At 40.2% G+C, this 26447-nt stretch overlaps 1 protein-coding gene across 1 annotated transcript; it reads left to right on the forward strand.

Moving 5' to 3' along the window:
• Positions 1-5: 5 nt before the first annotated feature.
• MPHOSPH10 (M-phase phosphoprotein 10) lies at positions 6-24644 on the forward strand. The gene is made up of 11 exons (XM_064570022.1): positions 6-179; positions 1790-2465; positions 3003-3157; positions 3633-3804; positions 6281-6422; positions 7623-7690; positions 9947-10084; positions 12203-12313; positions 17369-17476; positions 18820-19050; positions 19420-24644. Exons 1-11 carry the CDS (start codon positions 91-93, stop codon positions 19567-19569), a joined length of 2040 nt encoding a protein of 679 aa, XP_064426092.1. The 5' UTR covers positions 6-90; the 3' UTR covers positions 19570-24644.
• The last annotated feature ends 1803 nt before the right edge of the window (positions 24645-26447 follow it).

Consider the following 26447-nt stretch of genomic DNA (forward strand, 5'->3'; position numbering starts at 1 on the left):
CCAGGTTGTGCGAGGCGCGTCTTTGTGGCGCGGTTTCCGGGCGGCCCTTTTCCTGTGCATGCGGCGCTGTGTCCCGAGTTGTAGACAGCAATGGCCCCGCGCGCCTGGCGTCGACGGACCTTGGAGCGGTGTGTGAAGGAGGTTGGTAAAGCCACCGGCCAGCCAGAGTGCTTTCTCACGTAAGTGAACGGAACCCGGGCTCGGGGTGCGGCCCGGGTCTCACGTGGGCGCGGACTGCTGGCCCCCAGCAAATTCTGGAGTAGGGGGAAGGTGAAGGGAAGCGTACATCTGTTTCCCCCAGATTTCAGATAGTTACGCTCCCCTAGCCTATCAAAAAATTTTAAATTGTTAAATGCTGTGCAGTGCAGATCTCCCAGTCGTGTAGTAACCAAACTAAGCTCAATTAGGAACGCCCAGAGCCTTCCATTGAGTCTTACGCACCCCCCTACTCTTCAGGTGCGCGTGCACTAGGTTGGTTGCTCTTTTCTCCAACACGCTCCCAAACCACCCAGTGCTTACTTACTCATCATACTTTATTGAAAGTATTAAATTTGTTGTCTATCACCCCCCCCCCCCCACGATGAGCTTCTTGAGAATTAGGACTTTCATCTCTCTTCCCAACACAAGCTCTTCGTATTTTGTTGAAGGACTTTAAGTATGATCTATGAAAGTGTGGCTCTCAGATTTGTGTTTCATACCCGACCTTTCCCTTGAGCTTCAGGCGCACAGCAGCTACAGCCATGTACGCTCTCAGCATCTCAAATTTCCTATGTCCGAAATGACCTGTTGTTTCTGTTTTACTCTCTTATACTCTGCCCTCCCTGAAATCTTTTCCACATGCACCTGCCTTCCCTACCTGAGTAACTGGCACCTCTGGTTTTTCAGTCGTTCAGACATATAACTAAGCTGCTTCCTTGATATCTTCCTTTTTCTCCTTTCTACCTCTAATTCATCAGCAAATTTTGTTGGTTCTATCTTCAAACTATATTCTAAATTTGCTTGTCGCAGTATCTGCTGCTCTAACCCCTGCACAGTTGTTTATCATCCTTTGCCTGGATGGCTGTGTCAACCTAATTACTGTACTTTCGTTCCTTTCCTTCAGTTGGCCATCTTTCCAAAGTGTAAATTACATCATTTTCCTCCTTTGCTTAAAATCACCTGATGGCTTCTCTTTACATTTAAAACAGCGAACTCTTACCTCTGAGCCCTGCATGATACAGCTCCCATCTACCTCCCTGGCCTTCTGCCTCCTTCACACACTCCAGCTATGCTGGCATTTCTGTTCCTCAAACTCACCAAGTTCATTTCTATCTTAGGAAATTTGTTCTCACTGTTTTTTCTGCTTGAAATACATGTTTCCAGGTCTTTGTAAGACTGTCTCCTTATATACAGGTCTCATTTCAGATGTTACATCTTCAGAGGTATTCTCTGACCACTCTTGCCAAAGCAAGTGTTAACCATTGGCTGACTGAATGGAGTGGCATATAATATAGCAGAGTTGAGCATTTAAGGCTAAGATTCACTATATATCTTTAAGCAAAGAGGTGTGTAATAGTTTGCCTGCCTAAAATCCATATAGCAGATCACAGACTTAGTTATATATTAGTGTGGTGCCTCAGCAAGATAATACACTGTTAGGGGCCAGAATCTATACTTAAAATTGATATTTCATTCAAGTTTGATTTTGCACAAGAGTTGGGCTTCTTTTTCCTTTTAATTCACAGTGCTGTGAAATTATTGCCTATAATTATAAATCTCTTTAAACTTCCTCCTTGTGCTCCCTTAATAGGATTCAAGATGAATTGGCATCAAACTTCACTTCATTAACAAAAGTACTTTATGATTTTAATAAAATATTAGAGAATGACAGGATCCACGGAAGTCCGTTAAAAAAACTGGTGATAGACAATTTTGATGATGAGCAGATTTGGCAACAACTAGAATTGCAAAATGAACCAATTTTACAGTACTTCCAGGATGCAGTTAGTAAAACCATTAAAGACAAAGACATCAGTCTTCTTCCAGAGATTGAAGAGCAGGAGTGTGAAGAGGATGGCTCAGAGGTGGAGTCTGATGGCCAGGAGGCCCTCATACAAGATCTGGAGGAGGAGGAAGTGGCTGACCTGAGTGTTGATGATTCTAAAGTGGATGAGAGAGCTAAAAACTTGAGCAAAGTTGATCTGAGGAAAAGTCCAGTTTTCAGTGATGAGGATTCTGATCTTGATTTTGATATCAGCAAATTGGAGCAACAGAGCAAGGTGCAAGACAAAGTGCCTAGGAAACCAAGAGAGAAGTCCATAGTAGATGATAAATTTTTCAAACTGTCTGAAATGGAGACCTTTTTAGAAAACATGGAAAAGGAAGAAGAACAAAAAGATGATGAGGAAGAGGAAGACATTGATTTTTTTGAAGACGTTGATTCTGATGAAGATGAGGGAGAACTGCTTAGAAGTCAAAAACCTAAGGTAAAGTTTTGGGAGAAGAGAGAGAGGACTTTCTACCTCCTTAAATTAGATTTTGTTTTATTTCTTGAGAAGAGGTTTAAAATACCTCAAAACTTACCAGGGTGTAAATGAAATATTTAGATCAGTTGAAAACAATGGACTAGAAAAATTAAACTGAAGCTATCATTTCCTTACCACATTGTTTTGTAGCGTAAGAACCATAATCACACGTTAGAGGTATTCAGAATTTCCCTCAAACATATTCTCACCAAACGCTAAAAATAACAGGGAGAGGAAGGCATTTGTATACTTTAGGCAGGGATATTTTGGAAATAATTATAGTTAGAAGCTTTAGAGTTAGGAATATTGTGCTCTGTCTTACCATTTATAAATGAATCTATGCTTCCTTCCAGTTTGTTCAAGTCTAGTAGTTCTTACAGTTTTATGGTAGTGTTGCCAGTTACCAGTTCCCTGTATGTAATAGGCATTCACATATATGCATGATTTAATGTGTTCTTCTGTTCTTAATTGAAAGTTTGAAAAGTCTTTTTACTTTAGTCAGGTAAAAGTTCCAGAAACTTGAAATACAAAGACTTCTTTGATCCAGTTGAAAGTGATGAAGAACTAGCAAGTGTTCATGATGATGAACTGGGTTCAGATGAAGATGAGGAAGAAATTGCTGACGAAGAAGGAGAAGGGAGCATTTCTGAAACGTGAGTATTTTGAATCCTGTAAGCTAGAACCATCCAATTATATGTGTGTACTCATAATTGTCAAATACGTTTGTCCTAAGAAGTTACATTCTCTAAGATCAGATAGTCACAAGGTAGCCAGAAGAAAGTCTCCGAGTTTAAAGGGGCTTTAGAGATAATCTGATGAAGATAAATATCGCTGGCAGTGGCAATCAAACCTTTATTACAAGGAGCTTTTGTTTGCTTTTTGTGCCAATAAAAATACTGTTATTATTGTGAGATACATTTGTATTATAGATTGAGGAATAATTTATTTTTTATATATTGCATACTTTTTGTTCCGTTTCACCTAAATAATACCTTCTGTTCCTTAATTGAATGACTGGAATTCTGACTATTTGCATAAGGTATACAGAATATCTTTTCTAGAGAATTGGTTTTGTTTTCCTAATGAAAAATAGTGTATTATCCTTTCATAAGTGTTTTGGTACTATAGTGATGAAGATAATGACCTTGAAGAGAGTGAAGACAGTAAACAACATAAAGAAACCTCGAAAAGAGTGACCTTTGCTTTGCCAGATGATGAGGAAAGTGAGGATACAAATATCTTAAATGTACAGAAAGATTCTGATGAAGTTAAATCCTCTTTTGAAAAAAGACAGGAAAAGGTAAGAATTGGGAATTTAAGGAATTTTTTATATGTTTACCAGAACTGTGCAACTCACAGATAACTAATCTACTCTTTTTCTTGGTGGAATGCTTACTTATCCTTTATTTATATATTTATTTTTTAAAAGATTTTATTTATTTGACAGAGAGAGATCACAAGTAGGCAGACAGGCGGGCAGAGGGAGAAGCAGGCTTCCTGCTGAGCACAGAGCCCGATATGGGGCTTGATCCCAGGATGGGGGAGGGGATCATGACCTGAGCCGAAGGCAGATGCTTAAAAAACAAAAATCTGGGCGCTTGGGTGGCTCAGTTGGTTAAGCGACTGCCTTCGGCTCAGGTCATGATCCTGGAGTCCCAGGATTGAGTTCCGTATTGGGCTCCCTGCTCAGCAGGGAGTCTGCTTCTCCCTCTGACCCTCCCCCCTCTCATGTGCTCTCTCTCTCTTTCTCGCTTGCTCAAATAAATAAATAAAATCTTTAAAAAACGATAAAAAACAAAAATCTTGGTGCTACTCTCTACCAGACACTGTATAAAAATCCCCATGTGGAAGGTAGCTAATTTGCAAAAGTGCTGTATTTCCCAACGTGTGGCTTTCGATTTGTGTAAAAACCTGTTTTTTCCCTCTGTCCCTGGTTTCTTTATACTAATGGCATTTTTTTTTTTAAATTAGCTGTCCTGTGAACCTCTCTTTGTAGCTGTTTCAACTGCTCATAAGGATACTGCTTCTTTGAGATAATTTGTAGATGGCTCCACATAGTCTGAATGTTAATTAATTCCATCTCAAACACATCTTCCAAAGTTGATAAAAATTATTTCCTTATGAAATGATTTCAGACAAATGAAGTGCCATTTGCAAAAATAGATATAGCCTGGTTCCAATTATTTGTCTTTGCCATTTAATCACATTAAAATTATATCACACAATTAGAAACGAGGCTAGGCAAATAATCAGTTATATCATGGATATCAAAAGAATTATTAGAAAAAGAGAATGAGTTAAATCCATGATTGTCAGATTGTTCCTAGAAGAGAGAGAAGATTTAAAAGGGGGTGGGCAGCATTGGGAAAGAAAATGTGAAATTGCATTGAGTTAGTGTCCTAACCTCCCTGTGTCTTCTTAAAAAAAAAAGAAGAAAAAAAAGGTTTAGTTTTACTGGAGAATTATATCAGACTTTCAAGAAATACATGATTGAATGTTGTTTGATCAATTCCCACGTATAAAGAGTACACCTTCTAAACTTTTTTTTTGTGAAGCTATTATAACATGATACCCAAACCTGACGTTAAAACACTCACACACAGTTTCATTTATGAATAGTGATGTAAATATCCAAAATAACACAGTGGAAGACTAACAACACCACAACTAAATGGGCCTCATTTTCTTGATTTCAGGATTAGAAAATCTATTACTATAATTCTTGGTTTTAACAGAATAACAGAATAAGGAGAAAACCATACGGTTCTTTTATATGTCAAAAAGACATTTGATGAAATTCAGTATCCATTCCTAATTTTCACTTGTAGTGAAATACAAACCCATCTAGCCAGAAAGTGCTGTCATGCTCAGTGGTGAAATTCTAGAAATACCCTTTTAAAATGAAGAATAAGAACGTCCACAATTACCGTTACCACTGTTTTTTAACATCCTTGTAGAAGTATTAGTGCAACTACGAAAGAGAAAGATAAGAGGTAAGAAAAACTAAAGTGAGTGTTAATATTTGCAAAAGATACTGGAAAAACCTAAGCAGATGAATTGAAAGCTATTAGGAAAAATATGAGAACTCAGTAAAGTGACTGAGAAGGCTGGCATTCTGTACGCTATAAAGTCATTATAGATGTCTTTTAGTAGTTAGAGATAATTTGGATTTGGGAGTGTGGGGTCAAAAGAGGCTCCTTCAGTTACTAATGTTCTAATAAATTAATCTTGTAATGCTCTAATAATTAAAATTGATAGTGGCTTGTGAATAGATAGACCATTAGATTAGAATAGAGCCCAGAAATCTACCCAAATTCTTCTGGGGGAATTCAGTATATTATAAACATGGCATTTCAAATCAGGGAGGGAAAGAGGAGGGTCATCTGCAGCGTGTTACCCCACCTCAAGTGTCAGGAATAGGAGGTCACTGTTGGCTTAGTAATAAAACGGTGGCAAGATTAAAACAAGCGTATTGAGGAATAATGCGTTTCTTGTTTCTGTGCTTTTAAAGATGTTAGTTGAGGGGCACTAGGCGGCTCAGTCGTTAAAAGTGTCTGCCTTCGGCTCAGGTCATGATCCCAGGGTCCTGGGATCGAGCCCTACATCAGGCTCTCTGTTCAGCGGGAAGCCTACTCTCCCTCTCCCAGTCCCCCTGCTTGTGTTCCCTCTCTCTCTGTCTCTCCCTCTGTCAAAAAAAAAAAAAAGTCAGTTGCTTTTATTTAGCTATAATCCTGATTTTGTTTCCTAAATGTGTAATAACTTTTTCTCTTTCTTAGATGAATGAAAAAATTGCATTTTTAGAAAAAGAGTTGTTGGAAAAAAAACCTTGGCAGCTTCAAGGGGAAGTGACAGCTCAAAAGCGCCCAGAGAACAGCCTCCTAGAGGAGACTCTGCACTTTGACCACGCAGTCCGCATGGGTACGTGAGCCCACTGGGCTCCTGCAAGTGTGTGTTTCCTCGCTTTTTCTACGGTTCTATTTCATAGAAAGAGAAGTTTTATTTATTTCCCTCCAACTTTTCGTTTTAAAAACTTGTATCATATGATCTCACTGATATGAGGAATTCTTTTTTTTTTTTTTTTAAAGATTTTATTTATTTATTTGACAGAGAGAGACACACAGCGAGAGAGGGAACACAAGCAGGGGGAGTGGGAGAGGGAGAAGCAGGCTCCCCGCAGAGCAGGGAGCCCGATGCGGGACTCGATCCCAGGACCCTGGGATCATGACCTGAGCCGAAGGCAATCGCTTAACCAACTGAGCCACCCAGGCGCCCGATATGAGGAATTCTTAATCTCAGGAAACAAACTGAGGGTTGCTGGAGTGGTGGGGGGTGGGAGGGATGGGGTGGCTGGGTGATGCACATTGGGAGGGTATGTGCTATGGTGAGTGCTGTGAATTGTGTAAGACTGGTGAATCACAGACCTGTACCTCTGAAACAAATAATACATTATATGTTAAAAAAAAACAAAAAACAACAAAGATAGTAGGAAGGAAAAAAATGAAGGGGGGGAAATTGGAGAGGGAGATGAACCATGAGAGATTATGGACTCTGAGAAACAAACAGGGTTTTAGAGGGGAGGGGGGTGGGAGGATGGGTTAGCCTGGTGATGGGTATAAAGAGGGCCCGTTCTGCATGGAGCACTGGATGTTATATGCAAACAATGAATCATGGAACACTACATCAAAAACTAATGATGTAATGTATGGTGACTAACATAATAAAAGTAATTTAAAAAATGTAAAAAAAACTTGTAAACATACAGAAAAGTTGAAAAAACAGTACAGCAGACATATAGATGCTGTTGAGCTGGATTCACCAGTTAACATTTTGATATATTTGCTTTCCCTGCCTTGGGTATGTATGTGATCGAGTGTGTGTACTTTTCTCCCCTGAATCACTTGAAAATAACTTACCAATATCATGATTCTTCACTCCTCTAAGTACTTTTACATGTATCTTCTAAGAATTAGGACATTCTCTTACATAGCCACAGTACTATTAATTCACCCAGCAATTAGTAGTTTCCAGGTGTTGATGCTGTTGGTTCAAGAACCACCCTTTGAGAACCACTGGCCTAATTTATACCTACCTAATGAGTACATGTTATATTTCCCTTAGCACCTGTGATCACAGAGGAAACCACCCTTCAACTGGAAGATATCATTAAGCAGAGGATAAGAGATCAGGTCAGTAAGAATGAAACTTAATTTAAAATTCACTGAAATTTTTAGAAATAGTATGAGACTATTTTGGGACCATCACTCTTTGTTTTCATAGAAATTTTGTTTGTATCAATTCTTCATTTATTTTTTATTTTTTATTATTTTTTAAAGATTTTATTTATTCATGAGTGACAGAGAGAGAGAGAGAGAGAAGCAGAGGGAGAAGCAGGCTCCCAAGGAGCAGGGAGCCCGATGCGGGACTCGATCCCAGGACCCTGGGATCATGACCTGAGCCGAAGGCAGCTGCTTAACCATCTGAGCCACCCAGGTGCCCATCAATTCTTCATTTAAAGCCCTAAATCTACCCTGAAGTCTACTACTAAGTATACACTATCCACATTTTTTGTTGTTGCTTTTGTTGTGTGAGACACTGCCTTTCACTAGTGCTCTGGAAAGATGGGCAGTTGTTCATGAGGAGAAGGGGGCGGCCAGAGCCACTGCTGATCTTCCTTGCCCCTTGTTCACCTGTCTGTTGGTGCCTGGTGAAGCTGGTGGAGGGTGATAGGTATGGTGACTGGTTCTTACCTGATGTGGTCATACTTGGGACCTTTCACCTAGGCACAGTATCTGCTGGGACAAATAAAGGGTTTATTTTTTTTCAAATGTTAAAAACCTAGCAAAAGGGCATCTGGGTGGCTCAGTGGGTTAAGCGTCTGCCTTCAGCTGAGGTCATGATCCCAGGGTCCTGGGATCAAGCCCTGCATTGGGCTCCCTGCTCAGCGAGGAGTCTGCTTCTTCCTCTACCTGCTGCTCCCCCTGCTTGTGCTCTCTCTCTCTCTCTCTGTGTCAAATGAATAAATAAAATCTTAAAAAAAAAAAACCTAGCAAAGTTTTTGTTTAAGGATTGATCTTAGATCCCTAGAGCAACCACTTAAAAAGTATAGGAAGATAATCAAAAACACAATTGATACATTAAAATCGAATACTGAAAAGTGTTTCAATAACCCCAAATGAGGAAGGAAAGGATGCATGTGATGATGGAGGTTGAGAAGTCCCATGGTTTGCCATCCGCAAGCAGAAAACCAGGAATGCTGTATCCCAAGACCTGAGGACCAGGGGAGCTGGTGATAAAGTTCCAATCCGAGCCCAAAGGTCTGAAAACTAGAAGCACTGATGTCCAGGGACTGGAGAAGATGGATGTCCCAGCTCAAGTAGAGAGCAGATTCACCCTCCCTCCCACTTTTTGTTCTGTTTGGGCCCTCGGTAGATTGGATGATGTCCACCTGCGTTAGTGAAGGCATCTTCTTTACTCAGTCTACTAGTTCAGATACTGATCTCTTCCAGAGACATCCACACAGACATACTCAGATATAATGTGTTACCATCTAGGCATCGCTTCACCCGGTCAAATTGACATGTGAAATTAACCATCACAGTGGGCAACTGGGAATGAAACCTGCTGGGGACCCCTGAGGATCTATGTAGAATTTGTCTCAGATTTACCCCACCAGGAATGGATCTGCTGGAATATTTATCCACTAAACTCAGTCCTTAATGGGTCAGGAGCAGCCTCTGGAGGTGTTACGTGCTAGACACCTCAGAGCTGTCTTGAGCACAGGCAGGCAAGATCCCCTGGCATTCCAGAAACCCACAGGATAAGCAGAGTCCCAGCTTGATATGGGAAGCTGTCAGCATGTACAGACATGATTTCCCTGCAGCTACAGGTGAACTCAGAGATGGGCCGGGGATATGAAGCAGGGCATCTACACACTCTGCTACAGAGGTGTTCAATAAATATCAATCACATGGGAAAAGAAAGAATTGATCTTATTTTGTGAACTTAGAATAAAACAGGGTGTGTGACATGTACAATAAGGGATGGCTTTAAAACGTGTATGTTTGCTCCAAATAGGAAGAGTTTGAAGGGTAGATACTATATGTGGACTATCCTTAAATTTGAATGCAACAAGACAAACAAAAAGTATTGACTTCTAAACAAACCGTGATGGGGAAATGGGGAATTAAAGTTGGTAACCAGGAGAAAGATGCATTTAAAACAAAAACAAAAAGGAAACTTAAGTAATGCTCTCTTTGCTTTTCATTAGTACTTATTTTTTTGTGACTTGAATAGTCATTTTGCAGGTTGAAATTAATTACTTTTTGCTATAATTTGCTTACTCTGGATTGACCATAAATATTCCAGGGGAAGAGTCTTATGTGAGCCTAGAATGAAATGATAGATTCTGTTAATTTATGTGCCTTCCAACTTGTACATTGCAGGCTTGGGATGATGTAGTACGTAAAGAAAGACCTAAAGAGGATGCATATGAATATAAAAAACGTTTAGCGTTAGACCATGAGAAGAGCAAATTGAGCCTCGCTGAAATTTATGAGCAGGAGTACATCAAACTCAACCAGGTAAGGAAGCCCAGAAGGCAAAGCCATCATTATTAAAAAAAGAGAAGTAGAGAATCAGTTCTACTGGTTCCACCCTGATGGCTGAAATTCATGAAATAAATCTTGAGCTCTTGGTTCACCTCATTTAAATGTGAGAAAGTATGTTAGGGATAGAGGGGTTATAATATTGCCACTGAATTTGAGGGGGTAGGAGAGCTTATTTTGCAATTATTCATTGGTCACCTAATTGTTCCACAGCTAATTACTCTCCAGCAATTATTATAGTAGTCCTACAATTTTAAAATCAGTTTTCATTAATACTTTAGAAGTTACTGATAGAACATTATCTGTGAAATTCATTCAGATTTTTGGTCTGGTGGGTTATTTGGTTTTTGATTCTTGTTTCTTTTCACTTAGATTCTTAAAAAAATACCTGGTTAAATAGGACAAAGTCGTATTTCCAATAATAATATATTACCAGTATAGTGATTGAATTATTTCTTCACACTTGATTTATTGAGGATGTGGTCAGTATGTGCTTGGGGATGAGATGGCGTTTTTATTTGCAAAAGCCATTTAAGATTCCTGCCAGATTTGATTAATTAATGTCACTTTAGCAGCAATAGCCATCAGTGCCCTGGATGCCACTGTTAAGTTGAAGATCTGGAAAGATTTGAATTAATTCTTCCTGGCTGCTTTGCAACCCAAAGTGGTAGTTGAAGGAACATGTCATTGAACATTGCCTGGCTACTTTGAGAGGGTTCAGTAAATAGAGAAAGCATTTTGTAATGATGAGAGTTAAAAATTAAATATGTAACACGACAGCTATACCAGCCCTGTACATACTAGTTTTATTTATGTCTCAGAATTCAGCAGCCAGTTCACAAGGTTTTTTGTTTTTGTTTTTTTTTAATTTTATTTATTTATTTGAGAGAGAATGAGATAGAGAGCCTGAGAGGGGGGAGGGTCAGAGGGAGAAACAGACTCCCTGCTGAGCAGGGAGCCCGATGCGGGACTCGATTCTGGGACTCCAAGATCATGACCTGAGCCGAAGTCATTCGCTTAACCAACTGAGCCACCCAGGTGCCCCCAGTTCACAAGTTTTTGAGCATGAACTTAATTTAGGCTAATTCTAGAGCCATTCCATTAAGAGTTCATCTGGGGATGATGATGAGTATTTTCCAAAGTTTTGTATCCATCCTGGAGGTAGTAAGCAAGCTGATGGTACGCAGCACGTGAATGAACTTCTAGTTGTATGTGTATGATTTCACAGCCATTACTATCTGGGATGAGGCAAGCAACATGTTCAGGATAAAAAAATGAGTTAAGTTAAAATAAAGAAGCACTGGCAAGTGCTTAGATGTGGCTGAAGGCGGGCTCTGATGACAGACATTGGAAACAGACTCCAGTGCGTCTCTGGCATCAGGGTTGTGGAGGCAAAGAGCCAGTCACTTCCCCATTCTGGTGTGTTTTGTTTTGTTTTTGTTATGCCTTAATAAAACAAATAAAAACAGTCTTAGCCTTTTAGAATAAGCATTATGGGCAAAGGGAAAAGGGGATTGTGAGCATTTGGGTTGTTTCTACCTTTTGGCTATTGGGAATAATGTTGCTCTGAACAGATGTTTACATGTGTTTGAGAACCTCTTTTTAAATTCTCTTGGGTATTTACCTAAGGATGGAATTGCCAGGTCATATGGCAGTTCTCTGTTTAACTTTCTGAGGAGCTGCCTTATTCATTTCCATTGTGACTGCACCATTTACATCATCCCCAGCAGTGCACAACAGTTCCCAATTCCTCAACATCCAACTCTTGTTACCCAGCTCCCCTTTCTTTTAATGGTAGCCGTCTGAGTGGGAGTGGCTTAGTTCTTGACAGAAGTAAATGCCAAGGGGATTAAATTGTAAGTTCTGAATCATAGAGGGAGGGGCTGCTGCAGCTCCTAAAATGCACACCACATTGCTTCTTTGGCTGGTGCTGGCACTGTCATGGTATTGATAACTTTGGTTCTGCCTTGTAATGTGTCTTGAAGCCAAAGCCTTGATGATGAGAAGTGGGGACATACCCTTATTGACCCTTGTGTTTTGTCTATGATGTGTATTAAGCTGCTCAGTCTGATGTTGTTAAACTTATTTCCTAAGCAAAAAACAGCAGAAGAAGAAAATCCAGAGCACAAAGAAATTCAGAAGATGATGGATTCCCTCTTCTTAAAATTGGATGCCCTCTCAAACTTTCACTTCATCCCTAAACCAGTAAGTGTGTTAACAATTTTGTGTGTAGTCAGAGCAGATATGACCTTAATTCCTCTTTGAGCTTCTGTGGGGCTAGCTCTTTGTTTGGTTTTAGGATATAAACCTGTAGGAATTTCTAGTCCTAGACAGTTCTGGCTTCCTCTGCTGATCGACCCTGATCTCCAGATGGGCCCTTGCCAGACCTAAAGTCTTAGCCACGGGGTCTCTTCATTTCTCACTCTTTTCTTGTTGTTCAGCCTTCAGTTGTATTTTCCTCCTGTGGTTCGTCTGGAGACTTGTAATGTCTGTACCTGGTATTTTCTGAATACCTGCTATTTGCCATATTAAGTCCTTTATGTATGTTAACCCCTTTTCCCCAATTTTATTAAGATATAATTGACATGTAACACTGTGTAAGTTTAAGATGTACAACAGTGGCTTGATAATATAGGTTCCCCCACCACCAGAAAGCAAAATGTTCCTATAAAACCTTTCACAAACCTAAATGGGGTAAAGCAAAAAAGCGATTACCATTAATTAAATGGAATTTTTTTTTAGCTTTTCAGACCCCAAAAATAACCTGTTCTAGGCTTTTCTGATACTTTAGGACCAGTCTTGTAATGGATGTACAAATAAATCGAGATAAAGCACAGATGCTCACAGACACTGTTTAAAGCTATGGTGGCTTGATGCTGAGATACCAGGTGTAGTTCCTGAGGAAGGAGCTGGGCAGGGCCGCTCACTGCAGAACAGATGCTGAATGCTATTTTTGCTTTCACTTTTTTTATAAAAGTGAAAATTCTTTTCAGATATCTGTCAGTTAACAAAAACAGGTACTAACGTAGGTCTTTTTGTGAAAGCAACGTGGCCTAGTGTGAACTTTTGAAAGGCATGGCATACCTGGGTGTGTATATTGGGGAATGATTACCATGGTAAGTTTAGTTAGGGGCGCCTGGGTGGCTCAGTCATTGGGTGTCTGCCTTCGGCTCAGGTCATGATCCCAGGGTCCCAGAGTTTTATTAAAATACACTCCAAGGGAGGAGCGGGCCAGTCAAGAGAGACAAAGGCCCCAGAAACTCTGGGGTGTGGGCTTATATAATTTTTTTCTTTTGGGAGGGTCCTAGGGTGGCAACATTTGAGTGATAGGCCTGGATTATTAATAATTAGCCAGGTATTCATGTCCTTTCCAAAATGTTTTCTAAGTGCCTGCAAGAGTGGGCAACCACAACATTATTTCTATTCTAGAGACATAGGTCAAATAAAGACTAAACCTACTGCTAGATGGGTAGAATGTGGCGGTCCCTGGGCAGGGCTCTGGCAGGACATCTAAGGTCCATCCTCCTGTCGCGTGCCTAGTTTCCTGCCTAACAAGATCACACAGTATTTGTCTTTCTCTGTTTGACTTATCTCACTTAGCATAATGCCCTCAGGGTCCATCAGTGTTATCACAAATGGTAGGATTTCCTTCTTTTTATGGCTAAATGGTATTCCACTGCGCGTCCCTGCGCGTGTATTTATATATGCACCATAGTATCTTTGTTTTCATCTGTTGATGGACACTTCTATTGTTTCCATGACTTGGCTGTTGTAAATAATGCTGCAGTGATCTTGGGGGTGGAGATATCTCTTTGAGCCAGACAGGAGCACCAGCTTGGCTCTACAGATGGGCAAGGCTGCAGGCTGGGATCTCGACTTGAACACTCCTGCGAGGAGCAACAGTCTGCCAAGATCCAAGCACTGGTTGCTAGAAGCCCTGCCCTTGTTCTTCATCCCAGTCTGATTCTCAGTGGTCAAGCCCCACAGATTCCCTCCACAATCCCCGTGACACAGACGTGATTGGGCCTGCCCAGAAGTGTCCTGCAATTATGGGGAGTAGAATGCCACCTTGGGCTCCCTTCCCACTGGAGAAACCATAGGCCAGGTCTCTCTCAATGGGGCACGGTGCTGGCCTGGGAGAGGGAGATATGGTGAGAGTGTAGCCTCTCCTACCCTTCTAATGTAGTCCTTCTCAGTCTCTGTGGTCCGGAGGGTTGCTTCAGCCTCACCCTCCGGTTCTGGGATTTTCCCAGTGCTATCTCATCTATGGATAGTTGCTAGTTAGTTTGTCTTGTGAGGAGGACTAAAGTTGGGATTGATGATGGTAGTGGCCCTGCCCATTAACTCTTCATCCACAAAACACTAAGGCAGATAGTAGTCTTTCTGTTTTGCAGATGAGGAAACCAAGGCTTATTAGGACATTGGGAGGGTTGGATCTAACTGGGTCCGTGTTCTCCCCGTTGCATCATGTTCCCCGCACCAGGCCCAGATCTCCAGTGATCTTGTCTGTCTGTCTGACTCCCCCACGCTTGGCTCAGTGCTTCTATACTTTTTAGAGCTTCCTTTCCTTCTCACTATCCTCTGTGAACCCATAAAACATGCTGTGCCATCCTTTTGGTACTTGCTCACCTATTGCCCCTTTGTGTCCCTTGTGTTTTCTAGAAATGAGGTATCGTGAATTTCAGGGACTAGTCTAGAAGTCAGAAACCTGAATTTGATTCTGCCCCTAACTAGCTTTGTGAATTAGGCAAATTGCTTCACTTTTCATCTATACAGAAAAGGTAATCACCAAAATCCTTCTGATTCTTTGATGGCTAGGTGTTCTGTCATGTGTGAGTATCTTGTCTTTTCAGACACTCAGCATTTATCACCTGCTTTTTTTTTTTGTTTTTGGTTAATCAGGTGTAATTTATGACAGTAAGTTTTTGGTGGCAGGAGCCATCTTTAGATACCAAAGCTCCTAGTGTAGGCTAGGTAATAGATGAAGAAAAAATAGGAATTCTCAACCCCTCTTGGCCAGCAGGTCTTACTGTGAAAAAGTTATTGATGTGAAGAACATGATCCCTTCCTGTGCCTTAAAGGCCCCACGTGATCTGGCTCCCTCTCACCCCTCTGGTCTCCACAGCTTTCTGCCCCCAGCCACACTGGTCTTCTTCCAGTGCCTTCAGTGGGGCAGGACGCCCCCTTCCTCACACCTTCCTGCTGGGTTCTCCTCTGCTTGTTAGGCTGTACTTCCTTATTTCCATGGCTGGCTCCTTCCTATCTCTGGGGTGTCAGGTTGAATGCCATCTCCCTCCTCCCTGCATTCATTTCCCTCATAGCACTGTGATCGCCATTGGTCGATTGACGATCGTTCTCTACTCGTTTCCAAGCCTGCACAAACGTATTTTGTTCACCGCTGTTTCCCTGCTGTGTCCATCACACTAACACGGAGCCTGACATGGGGAAGTACTCAGACCTTCCTTGGAACCTTGGGAATTGAAGAAGGAGGGAATGTATTTGGGCCTACATGACCCAGTTTGAAAGCCTTTCTTATTCCTCTTCAGAAATACAGAATTTTCGGTACAGGTTCCCCTTAATATGAACTTTTTTTTTCATATTCAGTTTCATATTTCATGATCTCCTTAAACCCTGTTGACCATTCATCATTTTTTGTGTTGTTGTTATTTTCTGGGCTATCTCCATTTTCTTTATATTTCTCTTTAAATTGTAGAATGGAATACAATGTTCCTAATAAATAAGTAAACAGTGGTCCAATGGAAGAAATTATTTCTTTCAGACTCTGACATTTTTTCCTGTTAGAATCCAGGATCCTGTTGTGTGAATGACTTGTTGTTCTCTCTGAAATTTCCTGGGGCACACATCTGCTAGTTGATTGTCATATGGCCAGGACTGCGGTAAGGAAAAAGGGTGTGTGAAGGAGTCAGTGACACTCTCTGCAGTAGAGCCCCTCTCTCTTCAGTCCTGTGTTCTTTCCAGGGCACACTTCCATCTTTTACTCCACTTAAGCGACAGAGCCCCTGTCCCTGCCCCCTGGTGCTCCTCAGAGATGTGCAAGAATTAAATGCAAAGAGCATTAGTGTAAGTGTTAGGTAAATAATCACTGGTGTCCTGTTATTACCATGATCAGTATGAAGCTTGTTTTAATTTCTGTCTTTCCTGGGCATTTCTTTCCACAAAAAAAAAAAGGCTCTTCAGTTAATATTGCATAACATTTCTCCTTTTTACAATTAATAGGTTTGATTTACTTCAATACTGTTTTAGTTTTCCAAAGCAGTTCTGTATCATCTCACATTTGTTTGTAAAGCTAGGTTTTCAGTAGCTGGAAGATGAGGAAATTTGTTTATCAAGTAGCCTATTTTTGACTCTTGTTCTGATAAGCATTTTTCCTTGCATCTTTTTCTATATATTTCTTATAGCTGGCCTTTTTTCTATGACCAAAGGCAGGATAATATTCACAAAAATCTATTTATTTAACATTAGATAGGATTGTTGGAAAATGTCCACATCCGTGGCAGATGGGAATAGTTTAGTGCAGTAGGCAAAAGAACTGGTGTTTGAATATGGCAGGAATGTCCTGCAAACGTGTAGAAATAGGTCTTCTTGGTGCAGCAGTGAGACAGAGAAGACCCTCAAGTACTCAGATACCAAGATTCCTCAAGCAGGAATGCCCACCAACACTGCCATCATTCCAGTTAGCTTAAGATTTTTGCTATCAGCCATCTCACATTTTAAATAATCTCCATAAACTTTTATTTTTTTTAAACCTAGGAGAGCTTTTGTAAAAGATTTATTTATATGAGAGTGAGTGAGTGAGTGGGGGGAGGGGCAGAGAGAATCTTCAAGCAGACTCCCTACGGAGCAAGGAGCCCTATAGGGCACTTAATCTCATGACTCACGAGATCATGACCTGAGCCAAAACTGAGTCAGACTTTTAACCAACTGAACCACCAAGGCGCCCCGCCATAAAGTATTTTATGTATTATGCTTTAAATTAATAGGGTCACACCTTAACAATAGAGAACAAACTGAGGGTTTCTGGAGGAGAGGTGGATGGGGGGTGGGCTAAATAGATGATGGCTATTAGGGAGGGTACTTGTTGTGATGAGCACTGGGTGTTGTATGTAAGTGATGAACCACTACATAAAAATAATAGTAAAGTCAATTTTAAAGGATAGTAAGAAAAGTAGTTTCGCAATATAAATATTTTATATTAGGACTATTTCTGACTTCCTCTTAAACGTACTGTCACTTTTCTAGCCTGTTCCAGAGATTAAAGTTGTGTCAAATCTGCCGGCCATTACCATGGAGGAGGTAGCCCCAGTGAGCGTGAGTGACGCAGCTCTCCTGGCCCCAGAGGAAGTCAAGGTAAGAAACCAGTGTTGAAACATTTAGCCATATATATATATATATATATATATATATATATATATATATAAATTAGTTGTTTATAGCTAGATTTCTATTCAGTGTCATTATCCTGGAGTTTGTAGCTTTTATTCTAATGTATCAGCAGTTTCTAAGTATAGTCAAACTAATAGTATTACACAGTATTGAAATATCAGTCTTCTGTAATCAGATATTATGAGGTACAGGTATGAGAATTATTATAAAAGCTTCTTGTAAATATCCGATGTCTGTATCTTGTTACAATCCAACTTGAATACTAGCAGTGATGTTGGGTTAAAATAAATGGTTTATGTTGCTCATATGCTAGCAGTCCTTTAATATCAGCATTTTCCCCCATTATTGTATCCGTTTAATGCTTATCAACACTGGAATCAGTGTCTAGAATAGAACATTTGGGTTATTAGAAGAAGTTGGATGCAACCAAATGTAGGCAGTCCCTGGCTCATGAACATTGGAGCTCATGCATTACACACAGAAACAGTGGTTTCTGCCAGGTCTCATCTTCCCGGCAGGCCTGGCAGCACGGCTGTTTGTCCCTCTGCACTTGCTTTGCTGCACCCACACCCACCCCTTCAGGACCTCTGCCAGCTCTGCAGGTGACGGCCCTGGCAGGATAAGCTGGCAGCTGGGGGGAAGAGAGAGGACATTGATCCTCCTGGATAGATGTTTCCCTTCCATTTCTGGGAGCCCCTCCTGCCAGCCAGTGGCTGTCCTCTGCAGCTTAGCTCCGAGGTTGTCCCTAAAGCCCATCTGGAGTCTTTTTTTTTTTTTTTTTAAGGATTTTTTTTTTTTTTTTTTTTAAGATTTTATTTATTTATATGACAGAGAGACACAGCAAGAGAGGGAGCACAAGCAGGGGGAGCGGGAGAGGGAGAAGCAGGCTTCCCGCGGAGCAGGGAGCCCGATGCGGGGCTCGATCCCAGGACCCTGGGACCATGACCCGAGCCGAAGGCAGACGCGTAACGACTGAGCCACCCAGGCGCCCCCCCATCTGGAGTCTTAAGTGCTGGAGGGGGCTTGCTTCTGGGACTGTCAGCAGGATAAACCAGCTCTCCAGGCTGCCTTTGCGATGTAGTTTGGGAGCTGAACTGCCACTGTAAGAGTCTGCTTTGTCAAAGAATGCATTCCAGGTCTTAAAGAGCTGAGCTCCCAAAGCTCTATGGGGTGCAGATGGGTACTGGTTACTCAACTCTTGGCGATAGGTATAGCCCATTGGCCATGCTCTGTGGAATTGCTACTCCTCCCATTTCCGAGTTGTGTTAAGTTGGATTAACTGGTATGCTGGTGGTTACCTTTAATAGGAAAAAAATAAAGCCGGAGATGTAAAAACAGCTGCTGAAAAAACAGCTACAGACAAGAAACGAGAAAGGAGGAAAAAGAAATATCAGAAGCATATGAAACTAAAAGAGAAGGAAAAGCGGAGAAAACTGCTTGAAAAGAACCACCCAGACCAAGCGAAGAAATACACGAAGGCAGTGGCTTCTGAGAAGTTAAAACAGCTGACCAAAACAGGCAGAGCTTCACTACTAAAGGTAAGGATGCAGGAAAGAAAACCACTGCAGGGGGCCCTCGTGGGGAAGGCGGTGGCAAGCAGTGGGTGACACCGCCCGCCTGACGGTGCGAGACCACTGGCGCCTGGCGAGGATAACAGCCTGAACTCTGGGCCCTCACGGCACCTGGGGCCTGGCAGCCCTTGTCTTCCACTCCCTCCTCCCTTAACGTTACAAGAACATCACAGCAGCATAGAGCTCATAGAATACGTCTGTGCTAACTGGTGTGATTTTTCATAATTTATTCTTAGTTTCTGGATTTTTATACTTTGTACACTGTTGAAATCATTTGGCTTTTTTTACTCATAAGCAGATTTTATAGCGTAAGTGTGTTACTATTTTTAATTGCAGGATGAAGGTAAAGACAAAGCCTTAAAGTCATCTCAAGCATTCTTTTCCAAATTACAAGATCAAGTAAAAATGCAAATCAGCGATGCAAAGAAAACAGAAAAGAAAAAGAAGAAAAGACAGGATATTTCTGTTCATAAATTAAAGCTGTAATATATTTTGAATATAATGTAAATACTAATGTGTAAGCTTATATTCTGTCATTGTTCTCTTTTATAATAAATTTTTTGAGAATTTTTCCTTGCATAGATGGCAGATATTTGAGAATTCCTCATTTTGAAAAGACAAACTCTAAACTGTCATTGGAAAGCCCTGAACTGCTTCCTGTGTGAAGCTGGACCTAGCTCCCAAGGCCCTTTCCACACTGTGTCCTCGCTGGGGCAGGTGAAGGCCAGCCCAGGGCATTGGCCGGTGGGCGGGAGTTGGCCTGCAGGCTGACCACGGCCCAGGAGCCAGCCGTCCCCGTCACAGGCAGCTGTTTACAGCAGGGGTCCTCACTCTTTGGAGTCCTGATGTTCTTCTCCCACTGGCCTGTCAGCCTTTCACAAAACACTGCACATGCCTTCCGTCCTTCCCCTTGGGAGGTGATCTCCCACCCACCTGAATGAAGGCTTCATTCAGGCTCTAGGGTACCACCCACGGTCAGATGCGTGGAGGGCAGGCAGGACCTAGACGTGATAGAAGGTGAACACAGCAAGGAGGGTAGAGCAGTGGTGGTGAGCAGTGTGGTGAGCCTTCCATGACTACCTCCGCCTCTAGAGAAAACTGTCTTTTGTCTGATAGGAACTCATAGTATGCTTTGATGGAATTGCCCTAAGACAGCTCAGAACAGCTTCTCCTGAAGCAGCAGGGAAAGCCCTTCTGGTTTTCCATCTACAGGGGTCGGTCAGCAGGCAGGAAGAGGTCGTGGGCATGTGCTTTCTGCATTTCTGCTTCCTAATAAACAGAAGCTGGCCACGTCAGGGTAGAACCAGGCTGGCTGGGGCTAGCTGGAGCACCAGTCAGTACTGAATTGTCATTTGTTGGAAGTTTTATTCAGGAGAGTTCTCTTCACTATTTGCCTTTGTCTTCTGAACAGTTCGAGCAACCCCGGGTCTCCGTCTAGCCTTAGTGAAAGTGTCATTTCCTTACAGTAATGGGAGTGTTAATATGGCTCTAAGAGTTCCTGCTTTCTTGTTAAATTCAGTTTGCCAGTCCCCATTCAACTGCGAGCTTAGTTCTCTTGCCCTTGAGTCTTTCTTTCATAATCAGTCATCAGGATCAGAATGTTTGATCCTGAAGTGATGATTCACTTTACCTGTCCAAGGGCAGTTTGATGTCTGCATAGTTTGAATCCCTCTTATCTTCATTTTTCCCACCATCTTTAGGTGAGGCATATCTGTTCATTCACTTTTTTAATGTAATATTTTATACATTCTAAAGATTATATTCTTTTATATACCTACTCTCTGCCAGGCAGTATTGTCGGTACCAGGGATATAACTGAACAAAACAGTAATTCTTGCGCTTAAGAAGTGTTCATTCTGGTGGAATATTTATCTACTACTTCTTTATAAATTAGAAGCATCACGTAACGTTGGAGAAACCATCCTTTATCTAAAAACACACAACAGGGCCCCTGGTTGGCTTAGTTGGTGGAGCATGGGACTCTTAAATCTCAGGGTTTTAAATTCGAGCCCTACATTGGGTGTAGAGATTACTTAAAAAAAAAAATCTTCAAAAACACAAAGCAATACTCAGTGGTGCTCTTCATCTGCTTCGCTTGACTATGTAAGGAGGTAAAGAGGAAATCATGGTTCTGAGCGGTGTGTTCATCATTTCTTTACATTCATATATATTTGACCACATGTATCCCTAGTCAATGCATTGTTTACTAGTACTTGAATTTTAGGAAAATAGAACACTGTACACTCACCTATTGCTTGCTTTTTCACTCTTGATTTCCCTCATTCATCCAAAATGCTATTTGTTTTTGCTGCCATATAATATCGTATGCATCTATCATGATTTTATTTACCCTGTCTTGTGAAGATACTTGTTTCGTTTCATATGGAATAATGCCATTTCGAACATCCCGTTCCCAAACACTGTCGCTCTTATGCTTTAGCCTCTAATGCCCTTTAGAATAGAATTGCTGGGTAGAAAGTGCAGAAGATTAAGGCTGTCTTGTTCTTCAAAGTAGGTGTACAAACTTGCACTTAATCGTATCTTTGTCAGACTTGGCATTGGCAGGATTTAAAAAATGTGCCTTTCTGCTGGACATAAAATGATGTATCTGTGTGGTATTAATTTATATTTCTCTGCTAATGAGATGGAGCATTTTGTTGTGTGTTCTCTGTCTCATTTTTAGCTAGTTTTTTAATATTTTAAAATTCATATAAAATATATGTATACATATATAAAATAAATAAAAATATATAATTTTTACAGAAAAATTCCAGGAAATTTAGCTCCATTTGCTTTATTATCCTTGTTTTCTTCTGAACAATTTGAGAAGTTAGAGACATTGTGGCCTTTTCCCCTGAATACTTCAGTATGTATTTCCTAAGAATACGAATATTCACGAACATAGAGCTGCAGTATAATGATCAAAATCAGGAAATTTAGCATCAATATGATGCTATTAATCTGTAGTCCATATTCAAATTTTGTCAATAGTCCCAATAATGTCCTTTCTAGCTCTTTCCCCCTGGTCCAGGATCAAGTAATTCTAAGATTCCTCATTGTATTTAGGTGTTATGTCTGTTTAATTTCCAATTCCTGAGCCTTTCTCTGTCTTGACTAACATTTTTGAGGCATACAGGCCAGTTATATAGACCGTCTCACAAAATTGGATTTGTCTGTTTTCTCAGGATTAGATTGAGGTTATACATTTTTGGCAGGAAAGCCAAAGCAGAGGTGTGTCTTTAGTACCTCCAGTACAGAGGGTCAGGATAATCCGTTTGTTTCGGTGAAGCTGGTGCTGAAAACATTTCGAGTTTGTTACAGTGATGACCACCAGGTTTCCCCACTATAAAGTTACTGCTTTTCCTTTTTACTTAATAATCAGGGAGATACTTTGATACTCTGAATATCCCATTCCTCAACAAACTCACCAGTTTTGGCATCCATTGATGATTTTCTAACTTAATTTCTTCTATATCTATTACTTGGCATTCTGTAAGGAAAGTTTTCCCTTCTCATTTATTTCAGTATTGACTGATTTTTTTTTTTTTAAAGATTTTATTTATTTGACACAGAGAGACATAGCAAGAGAGGGAACACAAGCAGGGGGAGTGGGAGAGGGAGAAGCAGGCTTCCCGCTAAGCAGGGAGCCCGATGCGGGGCTCGATCCCCGGACCCTGGGATCATGACCTGAGCCAAAGGCAGACGCTTAACGACTGAGCCACCCAGGCGCCCCCTTGACTGATTTTTATATTATTCAGTGTTTTTTAATCCTTTTATTACGAATTTTGATTTTCCAGTTGTTCCGGGCCAGTACAGTGGAAGGCCCTTCAAACTAATTTCTGAGTTCTGATATGTTCCCATTATTCTCTGAGCACTTTCTTATTTTCCGGGGCTAATAAATGTTCCAGGCTTATCCTGTCTTTTCCCTGGAATTGGCCATTTTCCCACAGAACCCTGGTTCCTCTTGGAAAATGATATTTTCAAACAGATGTGCTCATTGCTGCTGTTGCCCCAGCACCACTCACCAGGGCTAGAAAATTGTGGTTGTGTGGTGTGTGTGTGTTACATGTATTCCATATATGAGTTCATACCAAAACCTCTGATTCTAATCTAATACCCCTGCAGATTAAATTCTAGTATTCACTCTTTCCTTATTTATAATGCCTTTTCCAACAGTGAGAAATCTTGCTCCCATTGTTAGTATATTTATTCATTTACTCAAGCCTAGAATATACAAGAAGTTTTTAGAACTAGTAAACTTATACCACTAGGAGAAGGAAAAAATACGTGTTCTACACTTGTTGAATATAGTGTTCTATATTTCAGTTAGTCCTAAGCTTTGATATTTTTGTTCAGTTATTATGTATCCTTAGTGATTTTTTTTTGTTTAGTTCTGTCAATTAGAGAAGCATGTAAAATCTCTAATTATGTTTTTTCTTTTTTTTATTAAAATCTCTAATTATGATTGTGGATTTTTCTCTTCCTATTATTGTGTCAGTTTCTGCTTAATGCATTTTGAAGACCTATTATTAGGTATATACCCATTTATGATTTTTTATGTCTTTCTCACAAATTGACCCTTTTGACTATAAAGTGATGTCTTTTTCTCTGGTAGTACTCCCTGTCTTGAAGTCTATTTTCAATATAATACTATGGCTCTTTTGATATTTGTTTCAATAATATATTATTTCCCATTCTCTGACTTCCCAATTGCCTGTGTCTTTTACATATATCACATAGTTAGGAATTGCTTGTTAAGTCTAATCTGACACATTCTATCTTTTATTTATTTTTAAAGATTTTATTTATTTATTTGAGAGAGAGAGAGAGAAAGCACGAGCAGGGGGAGGGGGAGGGACAGAGGGACAAGCAGACTCCCCGCTGAACAGAGAGCCTGAGATCACTACCTGAGCTGAAGTCCGATGCCTAACCAACGACACCCAGGTTCCTCTGGTTCTATCTTTTAATTGGAGCTTTTAGTCCATGCACATTTAATGTAATTATTGGTTTGGTTGTACTTGGTTTTACCATTTTGCTATTTATTTTCTCTTTATTCTAATTATTTTCTCATCCTCTTTTTCTGTTTTTAAAATAAAAAAATCTGTCAATATTCTACTTGAATATCTCTTAATGTATTAGCTCTACATTGCATTGATTTTCAGTTGTTTAGGAATTACAATATGCATCCTTAACTTAAAACAGTCTACTTAGAGTTAATATTTTACCACTTCATATAAGATGTAAGACCTTTGTAGTGATATATTTACATTTACAATCTCATCCTTTTTGCTATTGTTGTCATCTATAATTCATCTAGGTATGTTAAAATCCTGTGATGCATTGTTACTATTTTTGCTGCTGGCCCTCCAGTTTCTGCCTACTTTTGGTCATTCTCCAATGTTTTCAAGTAGACTTTTTTTTTACACTTTATAATTGTTTATAATTTAAAATTGTAATGAAACATTTGTTTCTGTAATTTTTATATTGTTTATAATTTTTATATTGTTTATACTTGTTATATGCAAGATTTTTAGCCCAATAAAATATAAGCTACAAAGCCATTACTAGAAAGTTTTTAATTTAACTATAGTTGTGTTTATCAATCTCTTATTTTATGGTAGCACTTTTTCTCTTATTTAAGGAATCCTATAATACCTTCAAGATAATAAAATTATCTCTTATGCAGGCATATCTCATGTTATTGTATTTTACTTTATTGTGCTTTGCAGATACTGCGTTTTTTTTAAAATGTAATTTTATTATGTTATGTTAATCACCATACACTACATCATTAGTTTTTGATGTAGTGTTCCATGATTCATTGTTTGGATACTGCGTTTTTACAAATTGAAGGTTTGTGGCAACCCTGTGTTGAGCAAGTCTATAGGCACAATTTTTCCAACAGCATTTGCTCATTTCATGTCTCTGGGTCGCATTTTGGTAATTTTTGCAATATTTCAAACTTTTTCATTATTGTATTTGTTATGGTGATCTGTGATCAGTGATTTGCTGAAAGCTCAGATGATGGTTAGCATTTTTTAGCCATAAAGTATTTTTAAATTAAGGCACATACATAGTTTTTTTTTTTTTAGACATAATGCTGTTGCACACTTAATGGACTGCAGTGTAGTATAAACATAATTTTTATATGCACTGAGAAACCAAAAAATTCATTTGATTTGCTTTATTGTGATACTTTATTGTGGCCTGGAACCAAACCCATATCTCTGAGGAATGCCTGAATTCTAAAAGTTTTGAAGTTTGCTTTTCACAATTGTTAACTTTAATCTCGTTAGCCTTTTAATCTTTGTATTTATTTGGTGTGAGGTAGGGATCCAATTTCATTTTTCCACATAGGTAACCTATTCTCAAAAGCCATTTATTGAACAGTCAGATTTCCCTCAGTTCCCTACAACATTTACTGTGTTGGGGACTGGATTTATTGCATTCCCATAAATAGTTTGGGATTTTCTTGTGCTATGCTATTTATTTCATTACTTGGCCAACCCCTTCACTTGTGAACTGTATCCCATCCCCTCACCTACCTAAGAATATTACTCCAGCAAGTCTCCTTTCTCTCTCCTGCTTCAGATTTCATTCTGCCTGAATGTTCCTATCAGCATATAAACATACTGGTTTTTTTCCCATCTTAAATAAACAAAACTCTTAGCCCCACCTCCCCTTTTAGCTCTGCTATACCTCTCTGCTTTCCTTCATTACAAAACCTCTGGAAGTCTACACCTCCTGTTGTTGGAGAGGAAAAACTTTTCCTCTGCCCTCTTAGATTTAGTGCCTGGGGGCCTGTGAATTAAACTGACAAAAGAAGATGAACAGGAAAAATTATTCATATACTTATGGGAGCTTACAAAAGAAGTAGCTTGATAAATGGTTAAAGTTAGGGAAAGGAAGGGGCTAGAAGAGGTCTTTGGGGAAGAGCACATGAGTTTCTAGAAGAACAAATGGGAGATCAGAAAGTTTGTGATAATGGTTGTTCATGCAGGTGGGGGTGGTTTTTCAATTTTTGTGGCCATAAGATTTCCCTGGAGAGAGAATTTATGGTAGATATTCTCTAGGTCTCCTTCCTGGTAATAAAAGCCACCCCCATCCACCCCCCTCCCCAAAGAGGGAATTTATGGCAGCCTTATTTCCTAGAAGTTTCTTTTAGTCAGACAAGGGAAGCTCCAAGAAGGCTTCTTTCTGTATCTGTTGAATCCCAAATGCCTTCAGCTTAAAATAATCTTCATACCAACTCGGGTTTTGAATGGGTCCCTGTATTGTCTCCAATTCCTGTCTCCCCATCTTTCTTGAATCCTATTCAATCATCCCACTGTTCCACAATAGCTTTTGTCAAAGGCACCAAATAC

The sequence above is a fragment of the Mirounga angustirostris genome, unplaced genomic scaffold, assembly GCF_029215605.1.
Source record: "Mirounga angustirostris isolate CCGP_5_RB_7025 unplaced genomic scaffold, mMirAng1.0.hap1 SCAF_9, whole genome shotgun sequence".
Lineage (NCBI taxonomy): Eukaryota > Metazoa > Chordata > Mammalia > Carnivora > Phocidae > Mirounga > Mirounga angustirostris.

What these genes read in the sequence shown, in the direction of transcription:
- MPHOSPH10 (XM_064570022.1), top strand. Translation starts at nt 91, where the DNA reads ATGGCCCCGCGCGCCTGGCGTCGACGGACCTTGGAGCGGTGTGTGAAG. An exon ending in CAGCCAGAGTGCTTTCTCAC is followed by an intron (nt 180 to 1,789) that starts GTAAGTGAACGG and finishes CTCCCTTAATAG; the next exon opens with GATTCAAGATGAATTGGCAT. An exon ending in TTCACTTCATCCCTAAACCA is followed by an intron (nt 12,314 to 17,368) that starts GTAAGTGTGTTA and finishes TCACTTTTCTAG; the next exon opens with CCTGTTCCAGAGATTAAAGT.